General features: G+C 37.9%; 1 protein-coding gene across 1 annotated transcript in view; it reads right to left on the bottom strand.

The window, feature by feature from the left end:
* SUPT3H (SPT3 homolog, SAGA and STAGA complex component) overlaps positions 1 to 13,185 on the bottom strand; it is a 282,918-nt gene that overhangs the window by 57,627 nt on the left and 212,106 nt on the right. The window contains exon 7 of the mRNA XM_082307715.1: positions 2,091 to 2,166. Coding sequence (XP_082163841.1) covers positions 2,091 to 2,166 — 76 coding nt within the window. The remainder of the gene's footprint in view (positions 1 to 2,090; positions 2,167 to 13,185) is intronic.

Below are 13,185 nucleotides of genomic sequence, written 5' to 3'. Positions count from 1 at the left end.
TGGGATGAAGAAAGATGATATTTGCTGAGAGAGTAAAAGGAGGAACGAGAGATACCAAAGCGGAACTCAAAAAGAATCGTGGAAATTCACAGGAGAACCAAAAAATGGACAACCTTACTTAGGTCCGTGGTGGACAAGTTGATCACAGAAAGCTGTAGAGACTTGGACAGAAAGAAGCTAGTAATATAGAGGTCTTAATGAGGGCTGTTCGTGAAGACGGAAGAACCAAAATGAAGTAAACACAAGGTGGGAGAATAATTTGAAACAGCTCTTTCAAAGACAGTCTTCAACGAGGAATAAAAAGTTAAAGAGAAGTCAGGTATTCAACAGAAAACAGGTGTAAATAATGGTTATTTTTTAGAAGGGAATGAAAAAGCTACGCAGGATTGCTGAGGACAGGGAAAAAAAAAAAAACAAAACAAACAAACCAAGAGAAAAAGCGTGAAAGTGATAGCAGGACCACAAAATGTTCCCTAGAATTTAAATTTGTAATCGTGTAGTACTTCATCTTTGATGGATCTTTTCTTTCGCCTGTCTTTAAAACTGCACAGAAATATGTGGAGCTGTAATTATGAATCCATATTGTTACAACATGCTTCTTGAAGCCCCTTCCAGGTTTATTCTCTTCTGACACAGTTTTCGTGGGTTTATATTACAGTAAAAAGGGTTTACTACTTTAAACATAGCAATACATTCAATTTTTACTAACATATAAGAAAATAAGCAAAAATAGCCTTTGCTGTGGCAAAATGGCCTTTAGTATGTGGTATCTAGCTCAGTTTATATTATGCAATTGAATTTGTGCATGAGTCTCTCTTGCTACTATTTTCTAAGCACTGTAATTCTCTGATTCATTAATGACATTAAAAGTCTGTGAAAAGAACTGTATAGGCATGGTCATTTAAGAGCACTGTGAAAATACTGTTGGGATTTTTTTATAGATCACAATCCCCTGGTCAGCAACATTCAATTTTATTTTGCAAATTTAGGATTTCTATTTGTTCTGTCTCCAGATGATAATTTTTGGGTTTTAAAGATGACTTTATCACAAACCTCTCATTTGCTGAAGTCACCCTAATCTGAAGTATCATTTATCTAATGGCTCACAGATGTGTGATGCCAAATTATAACTAAGCTTACAAAACATATTGAATTAGGAAAAGAAATGCTTACAAAACATGTTTTCCTACATTTGCTGACATTTGCTGATACAGAACAGTATTTCAAATGTGTCATTTATTTGCCATAAATGAGTCACTCTTTCTTCGAATTTAAAAGGAAGAACAAGATAAGGTCTCTCATTTAAAGACACCATTGTGTTCAAGGCTGCGTTGTTGGATCATGTGCTGTTTTTTCATGATTTTTACTGGCTCCTTCACCTCACTTTCTCTAACATTTGACCTAAAATCTTAGTCATCACTTAACCGCTTCTGTAATGATGTTTTGCTACATGATCAAGCCCATTAATTTACAGCTCATTATAGTTGTGGCCCACAAGTACTTCTAGTAAGTTGGTTTTCAGTGCTAGTAAAGCCCTAATTCTGTCATCATGTTATTAGTGTTGGAATGGCGTATACTGATGAATTTGGCTAATGTTGAATAAATTCCACAGCAGGAGCTTACAGCTTAAAATAGAAAAGACTCTTTAGTAAGTTCTTTGTGTCTCTGCGGATAGGGAAATAAAAGCAAAACTTGCTGCTCTTCTCTAATTTTAGATGCATTCCGAAAAATCTGCAACCATGAAATTTTACTAATATGCTGACTGTAACACCACCATGACAGAGTTCAGGCAAGTACGGGTGTTTTAATTCTTTAACTCTTTACCAGTTCCATCTTTGCAGTCGGCCCCACCAGCACAGTATTTGACCATATAGAAGGCTTGGTAAATATTCAAATAAAATACTCTGCCTGACAGCCTGAATCTATGCTAAATTAACTGTTCCCAGGAGTTACGTGGACAAAGAATTTAAAGTTTTATTATTGGAGATGAATCAAAACTGCTTTAAAAAAACATGAGGTTCTGCTGTGTTCTCTATTACACGAAATAATAACTGAACATCTTAATACAGAGCAGCCATTATAATACTTACAAAAACTCAGTTGCCGACTTTCACAAAATTCTGCATACTGGACCGAGTCCATCATTCGTGTTTGTCTTTCTGCTCTCTGACAAAAGAGTAGAAGTACATGATGTACCTTATTCCAACAAGAACTGCATTCCACAACAGAAATTATAGCAGCAAAGTGCCCCTGCCATAACCTTGAAGTAAACCTTCCAAATAAAACATACATTGAACAAGTTAAGATGCAGAAATATTAATCACGGATTGGTTATTAGTCTCGTGAGTTAAATTACCCAGAGGAGCACGTCAATTCTTATTGTAAAAGTCTGCTTGCACACCGCGCACCTACGACAGTGACGAGGGCTGAATTAGGAAAGGTGCTGAGCACTCTTGCCCTGACCGAGGTACACATTTAAACTGAAGCCCATGAGTAGCCTGCCTACGTGTTTACAGATGACCAGACAAGTAAAACGTTCTCCTGGACCGAGGCCAACGTGTTCTGCACTGAGCAGAAATGAACCTGTGTGCTTTTAAAATGGGAGCATTAGCAGTAGCGAAATGAATAATTTCCATCACATTGAGGATGTACCAGACCGAGAGCAGCACTGAAGTGCCCCTTCCCACACAGACAGTCAATATACTGTAATAATTAAGTGGTAAATGTGCCTGTTTCATTTTTTTTCACTGTTAATCTATGCTTGATTTTTTTTATACTTCTGAACACCTACAGGAGAAGAAAGGAAATGAGGCTGAATTAGAGTTCATTCAAAAAAAATGGCTTAAAATGGTCGCTACTGGATTTAAGAATGTATTTCACACAGAGTCCAGCGTAAACCAAAAGATTATATCTGAAAACACTCAAGGTATGAAACCATAAACATTACACGCACCCTCCCCTCCACATATATACTGTGCCATAATTGAATCGTGGTTGAAGCAGCACTGAAGTTCATGGTTAGGTTTGAGCACGTGTTTTGAGTTTTGTTTACTTCAACAGAGCAGGGTTGATTCTCACAAGGTAGGGGCCTGGTCTCTAGAAGAGATTAAATCCTTCACATATCGGAGGCAGGCAGCGGTAGTGAGATTAAAGAGAACTATTATCCTCTTCAGCAGCAGACAGCTTACTCAAGTCTCTCAATCAAGGGAAGTAGATTGTCTTCAACATCAAGGAAAGGAATATAACTATCTTCCAAACAAAAACTCAATGAATAAATCATTACACCTGGGAAAAACAGAACCATGACCAAGGATACAAAGTGGTATCAGGAGTGGCTGATGGCACTGAGACTTTAATTCTGCAGTGAGTGCATACAGCTCAAGAAACCATGCGCAAAGAAGGTAAGGTACAGGTGTGTTCACATTAAAGACAAAAACAAAGAAAACACACACACAAATTTTGCTCTGACTCCTCGAGCACTTTTACATCTGATGAAGTCAAAATTGCAGAGTTCTGTAATCAGATTTAATGGAAAACAAAAGGGCTGTTGATAAGAGTATTTGGAGACAGGCTATACAACCAGCATTTGGTCGTAGCAGTTTCTCAAATCAGAAAAAAAACAAAAATTTTTTTTAAAAAATCAGTACTTCAAATACACAGTTTATTCCTCTATTCTCTGCCTTTTAGGTCACTCTTCTATGACAGTTCAATCTGTCAATTATGATATCTCGTTGACAGTCAACACGTTCAATTTAGTTGTGAACTGAACCACTGACTGTCCAGGAACATACCTGGCTATTCCTTCTTTCTTTTCTTCTCTACCCAGTCAATCATTTCTACTGTATTTTGACTTTTAGTCACCAGGGTAGAAAATGTTCTACTTGAGCATTTTTCAGTCCTTCTCCCATGCATGCTGCTGGCATCTTGACTGCTTTTTGTGGAGCTGCCATTTCAGGTAAGTAAAAATTTTCAGTCAATCTATTCCATCAAGACATGAAGTAAGTCTAGACTGATTTTGTATCCTTTAAAAATAATTGTCACGATACATGCCAGAACTTCAATCCTCATCTAGCATAATCATAACAGAGATCTGTTTTGCCTCTGAATTAACTCAGTGCTACTTTTGAAGACAGAAGGCACCACCAGGATAATGTAATCTGAACTTCTGCATAGCACAGGACACTTCTCACATAATACTTCCTAGAAATGGCAGTCCTAGAATTTCTTGTGTAATACATATTTTAGAAAGACATCTAATTTGGGTTTAAATTTTTCACGTATTAAGAGATAATTTCTTCAGGTAATTTAAAATGCTAACTTTTTATGCAATATGGTTTAAATTCTGCAATCATTTGTGTCTTTGTTTGCCAGTCAGAAATTACTAAGGCACACCCAGGTAATACTGAAATAATTTAACTTTAGGTGGGTAATCAAACAGACTGAGCTTCTCTAAAGACGACAACGTTTTCTTGAAGTTTTACACATGGAAATGTGCAGGCTCGCAGAACTGTTGCTTGAGATGCCCCTTCAACAACCCTCCCTCTGCAAGTCTCTGCCCCAACCTCCATCTTAAAAGAGGACTATTGCCAACACTAGATGAAGTCAGCTATGGCTTTCTCTACCTAAGTCTTGAAAACCTCCAAGGACAGAGATTTTATGTCTCCTCTGGGTAACCTGCTCCAGTGTTGCACTAGTCAAAAAGATTTCTAATGTCCTACCTGAACCTGCCAAGCAACAATTTGTGATTATTGACCTTTATTCTACCCAGCACTACTAAGAAAAGTTTGCCTCTATCATTTTTATTACTGTCCTTCAGCAGTTGTAGGCTGCTATCTAACCACCCTTTAGCCTCCTCTTCTTCAGATTCGGTAAAACTAAGTAATCTCTCAGCCTTTTCTGACAGCTCATGTGCTCCAGGGCCCTCAGCTCTCAGCAACTTTCACCTAAATCTTTCCAGTTTCTCAGCATTTCCATGGAACTGAAGGACCCAAACCTGGATGTAGTGTTCTAGATTTGGCTCAACAGCACCAAGCAGAAGGGCACGACCACTTCCTTCACTCTGCCAGCCACATTTCTGCAAAACTGTGAGTTTTGCTTTGATATGACGAGACCAAACTGTTGAGTCATGTTCAACTTGATGTTCATTATCACCCCCCAGGTTCTTCCCAGAAGGGCTGCTACCCAGACAGTTGGTATCCAGCCTGTACTGATGCATGGAGTTACCCTGTCCCAGATGCAGAAACTCAATGAAGTTTCTGTTGGTTCAGCTCTCAAGGTTTTCAAGACCTGTCTGGACTGAAGGTCCGTCAATCAGTGTGCCAGCCACTCTGAATTTACTGTCATCAACAGATTTGCAGAATGTGCATTTTGTATCTTTGCCCACATTTTTGTCCATGTGGTTGATGAAGATATTGAACAATATGGCCCCCAGTATCAGTCCCCCGGTTATTAAGTTTTTACCTGTTGGCGCCTGTATGTCAAGCCATTGGCTATTACCCTTCACATCCAGCAGTCCCAGGAATTTAAAACCCTTTGCAACAACAAGGAAAGCACAGGAAAGCAAAATGACATGAAACGCTAACATGAGGACGTATGCTTCCAAGTCCTACCTGAGATGACAAAGAAAAAAGATATCTAGAAATTTGACAAGGATACTTTAACTTTTACAGGCATCCCATAATGTAATAAGGAAACTGCAAAACCAGATTAATCCCAAGAGCAGTTATGCTAAATTAAATGATTTAGCAACGGCTACTCTCAGCAAATACACTATAAAGCTCTGAAAATGCCTACTGTCGAAGGCTAGTCAGTATGCCTCACAGTATGTTCACTACCAAAACATTGCAAGTTTCTTTATAAGAAACAAAAAAAATACTAATCAAAGGTGTATTAAAAGAAAGGTGTTGCTGAGGAGTGTTTCCAGTAGGGACTTCATTTCTCTCTACAAATTGCCTACAGTAGTTGTCTAAACACTGGACGTAGTTTTGTTCCTGTACGCTAAATGAACACTTACACTTTTTCTCTGTATGAATGTGTTTTATGCAGTAAAATTACCTCCGTATCTATGAAATAAAATTGCTTTCTCCCTTCAATTCTCCTCTCTAAAAGAAGTCTTTCTTAAAGGTGGATTCTGGAGTGATGTTCTAAAACACTACCAAATAAAATAGCTTTTATCATAAATAACTGGACTATATTTTCTTCCCAATACACTTCAACAGAAAAACCCACATCATGGCATGGAAACTCACCATTCAAGAGATAAGGATGGCCATCCTATCAGTCCTACCAGTTTTAGAATAGTCTATGAATAACCAGCAAATGCAGGAGAAATAAACAGATGGATAGCATAGGTATATCATCTTCAAGGAAACAGCGAAGCAGAAGGCAACAGCAGATCATCTTTCCCTTTCACTTCTCAAGATTATAAACAGTAATTATTTTCTCTTATATCATCCCTGCTTTGGAAAAATTTAATGTTCCCTTATCTCTACATTTCTAAGGTATATTTTGTAAACTCAAAATGAATCAATAACATGGGATAAAAAGGGAGAAGAGTGAGTGAGCACATTACTGTGAACACAGTGTTACTCCGGGCCAAAAGAGTTTAAAGCAAACAGCATTCGGTGTTTGGGAAGTTACAGAAAGTTTGTGAAAATGCTATAACCTGTAAGTAATGTTTTCTTTTAAGTCTACAGAATACCCACGTGCTCTTTTTCACAGTCTTTATTTTTCAACTATTTTTTCTTGAAAACGAGAAATGAGACAGGACATTTTAACTAAGAAACAACTTCAACTTCATGCAAGTGAAATTTTCCAAATTCTGTTCTGGGAAGGAGTAGCAACTTACTCCAACAGGACTGAAGTCCTCTTTCATCAGTATAAAAGCAAGTTTGCTAGGAATCTTTCCTACATGAAGAAACATTGAGAGCCCTAATGACATGCTACCTTGAAGCAATCTCAGCTTGAAACCAGATACAATAAATGACATCAATGACGCTGCTGGACTGGTTTATCAAAATAATTAAAAATATATAGTTTTTACTCCCTCTATAGTAGTACTAGTCACTCTAAGCAGTTAAGAAGCTGAGTTATGTGGCGTACAGCAAAGTTAAAATACTTTGCATGCTTTCCTTGGAACATGCTGAAGGATGCAGTAGATAGGACCTGGCACAGTAAATGTACGCCTCGTCTTCCAAAAATGTGTTGTATTATATCTTTCTTTCAGCATGAAGAACTAAAAAGGAAGACGAAAAAGGGAAAGGAAAGAAAAGGTAGAGTTGCATGTTGTCACCTACCATCCAGGGCGAAAAATAATCTTATTTTGATTCCATTTTAAAGCTTTCACACTTGACATATAAAGCTCTTTGTGTGTGGGGAAGGCAAGAGGCCAAACGTTAACTTGCTTACCAACTATTTTGTGTTTGAAGGAAATGTGCCGAGTAGCTGCTAAGCTGGAACATTTGAAAAAAGCATGAAGCATGGCTGGACACCCCTGTGTTTGGCAACAATGTTAATGATGAAGATGTTGGCATCTCAAACTGCTTGCATATTCATATTGTGGTGTGATTTCTTGATTTCCTTTGCTAAAGACCTCTTCATTGTGTACCTATCACGGCTTCAAAGGAGCTAGGTGACTACCCTAGAGAAAAAAAAACTTGCCCTGCAATGGCTGATATTACTAAAAGATTATGCCAAATAATTTTTTTTTATTGAGACTAGGGAATAACAGGGTGCTGTATGCTGTACCTGACAGCTCGTGGGTTGTAGGTCAAAAATTACCTAGATTAAGAAAAAAAAAAAAAAAATCATTTGAGAAATAAAGCACAATGTAGCTCAATATTGAAGAGCTTATAAAATGTGCTGAAAACACATATTTAGTCCTCTGTATCTTGAAATTATCTGAGGATTATCACTATCTGAAGATTTTTGTTACATAAAGGAAAAATGTATTTACGTTTCTGAGAATCACTTGAATTGGTAAGCAAATTAAAACAGGGTTTTAAGACTAAGCATTTTCAAAGATTAAGCTTACTCAGAGTTTCAAACAGAAAATAAAAATGCCACTTGGGGAAAGATCAATAGCTTTTGTAATGTAATACTTGATTTGGCTATAAAGTACAGACATACAGGGAATTTTTATCATTTTTACCCACCTCTTATAGAACATACCATACATTCTGCACTAACCATTAATCTGAACAAGGCTGCACACTGAACTTGAGGCCTTTGATGTAATACTGGTTTTGAGTGCTCATGTGTTTAGTACAAAGTTCCCAATATTAGAAGAAAACATGAGGTCTTTTTCTGGCAGACCAAGATAATCCCAATTTTAATGTATTTTCACAGTTATAAATAGTAAAAATAATTTTGCTTTTTTCTCTACAATAATATTAACCCCACTCCCCCCAAATAAACATAGTTTAAGACCTTAAGAAGCTTAAAAAAATCTTAACTGTTACAGAGATCTACAACTGTAAATGACATGAAAGGAAGCTGTGGATGATGGCAAATAAAAATCGAAATAGACATTTTAAAGAAAACTATTTTTTCACTATAAAAAATCAGTGATTTTCTGTCCAGGGACTAAAGAGAGGATTCACTTACCTGAGTTAGACATCTGCAGTATCCTAATTAGTCACCTAAAGTCCCGTTATAGTAAAAAAGATAATGGGCACTTTTAGAGACCAACTTCATCCTGAACTAGATGTTTAAAATAGGTCAGATGAATCATATCTATGAATTTGTCTGAAGTTCATCAACTGTGGACATCAGCAATGGAGCCTTAGGGACGCTGGCTTAGGTCCACATGTCCACAGTACAGACATCCTCAGAACAGCAAGATGAATCCTGCTCTGATGAGTGATGGGTGAAGAACACCATCCCCAATAGAGCAACTTCCATTTTAGGGCTAAGCAAAAGCCAAGACTAAAGAATGACTCAGTAAATTTGGTTCCTGCTCTGATCTCAAAGCAATGCAAGTATCTACAAAGGCAGCTTTGTACCCCGGGTGTGTGTTAATTCCATTCATCCTCCTCAAAGTATGTAAAATGCAATCTAACAAAGTATGTGCAGATAAGTAGGGGGAAGGGAGCTGGCAAGTCTATTTAAGATTATGTAAAAATTTCAAGGGAATTATGAAGAAAGAAAGCAAATGGAATTGCACAGACAATAACAAAATGAATCGATTAATTCCCAGCACTCATGATCTCATTGCTTAAGGAAGAAATAAAACTGACCTCCTGATAGGGACTCACTGCCCCTGTAATACTTTGCCCTTGAGCATATGCAAACTCTATGCATACGGTATTTATTTGAGCCAGCTCCATATCATATCCAAATTCCTTGTCTAAATTTATTACCGCTAGTCTGAAATGTGGAGCTGGAACCTGCAAATGAAACATTTCCATTTCATAGAATACCTTTGATTTCTACAGGAAAGTATTTTTTTTGCTATATGTATAATCATGAATTTTGTAAAACTGTGATAAATTTATGGCTATCTTCTACCGGTGCTTTCCAAAAAACATAAAATAATTTTGGATAAACTATGCTACCAAACTTTAAAAGTTATGTGGGATTTATTAATATACTAAGACGACTGATGTTCCCTCACTTTTCTGGTTAAGGACACTGAAACACCTCTCTGTGGTTTCCATCTGGCTGTACATCAAAAACTTCACATACCAGATTAATATTAGGATACCTTTATGTCTGCTGAATAGCATTCTTCTAAGCACTTATCCTGAATCTGTATCAATTCATAGATGAGCTTAATATAAACAGCTTTAGCATCCCACAAGTAAAGCTTTCGGTCATCAGACGAGGCACCCCTCATTGTCTGGGAGACAGAAGCAGCAGAACAGTTCCTCTTGCATAATGGGTTTTACATTTTTTCTCTTATTTGCAGTCAAAATCAGCCATCGCACTCTATTTCACAGTAATACAATAATTACAGAGGCTCAGTTGTAAGCAAAAGGAACACATTGTAAGTCATGAGAAATTTTTAAAGCATTTCTTTTAGCTTTATGACTAGAGATATGGATAGATGGATAAATAAAAGGACAGACAGCTTAGAAATGTGTATTTACTTAATATTAGATTCTATGCAAATTTCTTGTAGTTATTATATTACACGTGATCTCAAAAAATCCTCAAGTACCTCTCACCCTCATAATATTTTCCACCATAGTTATTTGCAGATAGCTTGGTTTTGAACCCAGTTTAGGTACAGCCACTTGCATCCAGGATAGGTATTTTAGCACTGAATAACTAAAGAGCTGCCTTACAAATAATCTGATTCCCTGCAACTGCACTCCTCCCACTCCACTGAAATCCCTCCCGTGCTAGGCTGATGTGCTGTTTGGTCTTGTGGTCAGAAACTCGTGGAGTGTTTTTTGCTCAAACGTTGTTTATGGTCTTGGATGAAGGCTGGCTTGGAGCGGTACAGGCACAACACGCCTCGCACGCTTGCTCGCCATCCTGGGTGTAGACAAGGGCTGGAAGATCCAGTCCTGCTCCTACTGGTCCAAGTGGGGCTGTTTCAACCCAAAGTTCACCAGTGGGAGATGAATCCCCCACACAATTAGTTTCAGTGAAACTCAACTTCCAGACTTATTCTATCTATTCACTCAATTACAATATGTCCAGAATTATTCACTTTACAGCCGCAACTTGTTAAGCAACACATCCAGTGAAGCCAGTTGAACTGAACAGTAGGTAAGCCTGGGAACAGCTAGGGACCAGCCCCCTCATTCACTGACTTTGAATGCTTAATGTAAGTAAGAGAACAAACCTAATTTAAAAAATTTGCATCTTAAAAGTCTGTCCTGTTAATAGCCAGCATCAATATATGCTGCTGAAAATACATTTGAGAGTTTTACTTATGTTAAATGAGAAACGAAGAAGGAGGATGTCCTCAAGATTATTGTTCTTACACTATGTTGAAAAGAAAGGAAAGCAAAGTGAACCCCAGGTACATACTAGTAAGCAATACCTGTGATAGAATTAGTTATCCTGTAAGGCATATCTCTGTCATTCCTTCTGAATCAGGCCTGCTGACAGACACTGTGAAATGCTCTCCTGAATACTCCTCTGGAGCTCCACAGTAAAGGGAGGAGCATGAGACGACTAAGGAAAACTTTGACTAGGAGAAACCTGAAGAAGTTTTGGGCCATATCAACAATACATATTCATTTTACTCCTGTTATCTTATTTGTAAATATTATAATTCTGCCTTTTCCTCACCCTTAGTAAAATAGACTTGTCTTATATTAATTTCCAGTGGAACACCCAGTTCTCACGGTATCTGCCATTCTTTGGGACATCACCATCCTGCACGAGAAATTACCATTCTGCACAGGAGATTCACAAGCGCTACAAGGCTACAGGCATATCCATGCAGGCATCCTTTGCAGGTGATGCTCTTTCAATCAAAGTGGAATGAAAAATGTTTATAATTAAAAACATTTTTTTCATTTATGTTGTTTCTTGAAAAAGTATTTAAAAAAAAAAAGCCTGACTTCCCAAATAATGGCAGAACATACATGCACAAATAAGGAATTCAAGACACAAATTTTTTGCTATATGCACAAGCAATGTGGTGTGCGCTATAGCAATCCACTTCGAAGTCTGAATTCAGTCTTACAACTTATAGATCAAATCCTGGTTCTATAGTGTCCCCAGCTTCCACTAACTTCAATAGCTGTAGGATCTCACCTGACTAACCCCTCTCCTAACTTAAGGTTGCACTTGGTATAGATGGTTACCACTCTCTTGTCAAAGGAAAGCAGAAAAACGGGCTCCCAAAATGGGACACAGATCCTAAAAGAGCCTTTTCTTTATCTGCTGCCACATGCAGATTAGCAATCCAATTTAGACTATGTATAGAGATATTTTGGAATGGAAACAGGCCAGTATGGCTCTAGAGAGGAGAACTCCAGCTGCTGCTAAGCCGGCTGGGTGCTTTCATGACATCGTTACAGCGTTGTCTCTTGGGCTAGGACCCACCTCATCCAACATGGGTGTTTTAGTGTCATCTGGTCACCCTTTACAATCAATGGGGAAAGAGAGGCACTCCTATAGGCTGATCACACCTAGTCCAGGTGTGCTAAGAGAATGTGTCACCTCTGGATGAGCCCTTCTCCCTGCAGACGCAGGGATGCAGATGACCGATAGCAATAGATGTCTGGCCGCCAGCTGAGAACTTCACCCTTTTGCCATAGAGACACTTTGTTAATGCAAACCGGGAGAGTAAAAATTATGGGATGCACCTAGCAGAAGACACTCATCTGGTTTTTGAAAAGAAGGCCACTAATTCATTAATTCACATAAGTTAGTAACTACAAAAATGAGTAAAACAATTTAGCTCAGCCATTTTCCACAACAAATCCAAATCTGGCAACTTTTATGATGAATTTGTGCGAGAAGTATATTCATGCATGTCTATAAGGAAAGCGTTAAAATTAATGAATTAAAATTCATTAAAATTAAATACATGGTACTATGTGTACGTAGATGTGCTCTCCTTGGCCTGTGACTGGGGAGCGCAGTTACTTGAATTAACTTTTTCTGTTAGAAAACTTTTTTCTGTCCACTATAATCAGAGAACGATACAGAGTGGTATTCAAAAATGTATTCTTGCTTCCTTAACACAAGAAGTGTGCATATAGACATTCCACATTCAGCTTGTGGCATTTATGCCACTGAGTCTAATTCTGTGGTTAGATTTTTATTCTTTTGGAATAGCCTTTCTAATTTGATAATTGCAAGACATGGAACTCCAGATAAAAATCACATCACCAAATTCAGGGAATAAGTGAGTCATACATTGAGTTAGAAGGAAATGCTTCTCTCAGAAAAACAGTGACCAGTATGCATTACATATAATCTGCATGTGTTTTTGTAAAGACAGAGTACATTTCTCTTTAAGCTCAAAATAATTGATGAGAGAGACGTGTCTCTCAGCCTCCCAGGCTGAATTTGGCTGCCTGCTGCCTCTCAAACAGCCCAGGCTTCCCGATCAGAAAAAGAACAGGACTTCAATATTCAAAACTCTTACCTGGATGCTGCTGCTAATTTGCCACCTGAGCATGACCAAGTGCAAACAAAGGCTGAATTAATCATGTTTTAAGGCTCATTTCACAATTGCTGCAAAGCTTACGGGGTTATTTGCACTGATACAAAACC

The sequence above is a fragment of the Platalea leucorodia genome (genome assembly GCF_965183815.1).
Source record: "Platalea leucorodia genome assembly, chromosome: 3".
Classification (NCBI taxonomy): Eukaryota; Metazoa; Chordata; class Aves; order Pelecaniformes; family Threskiornithidae; genus Platalea; species Platalea leucorodia.
This window is presented reverse-complemented; position numbering and strand designations above follow the sequence as displayed.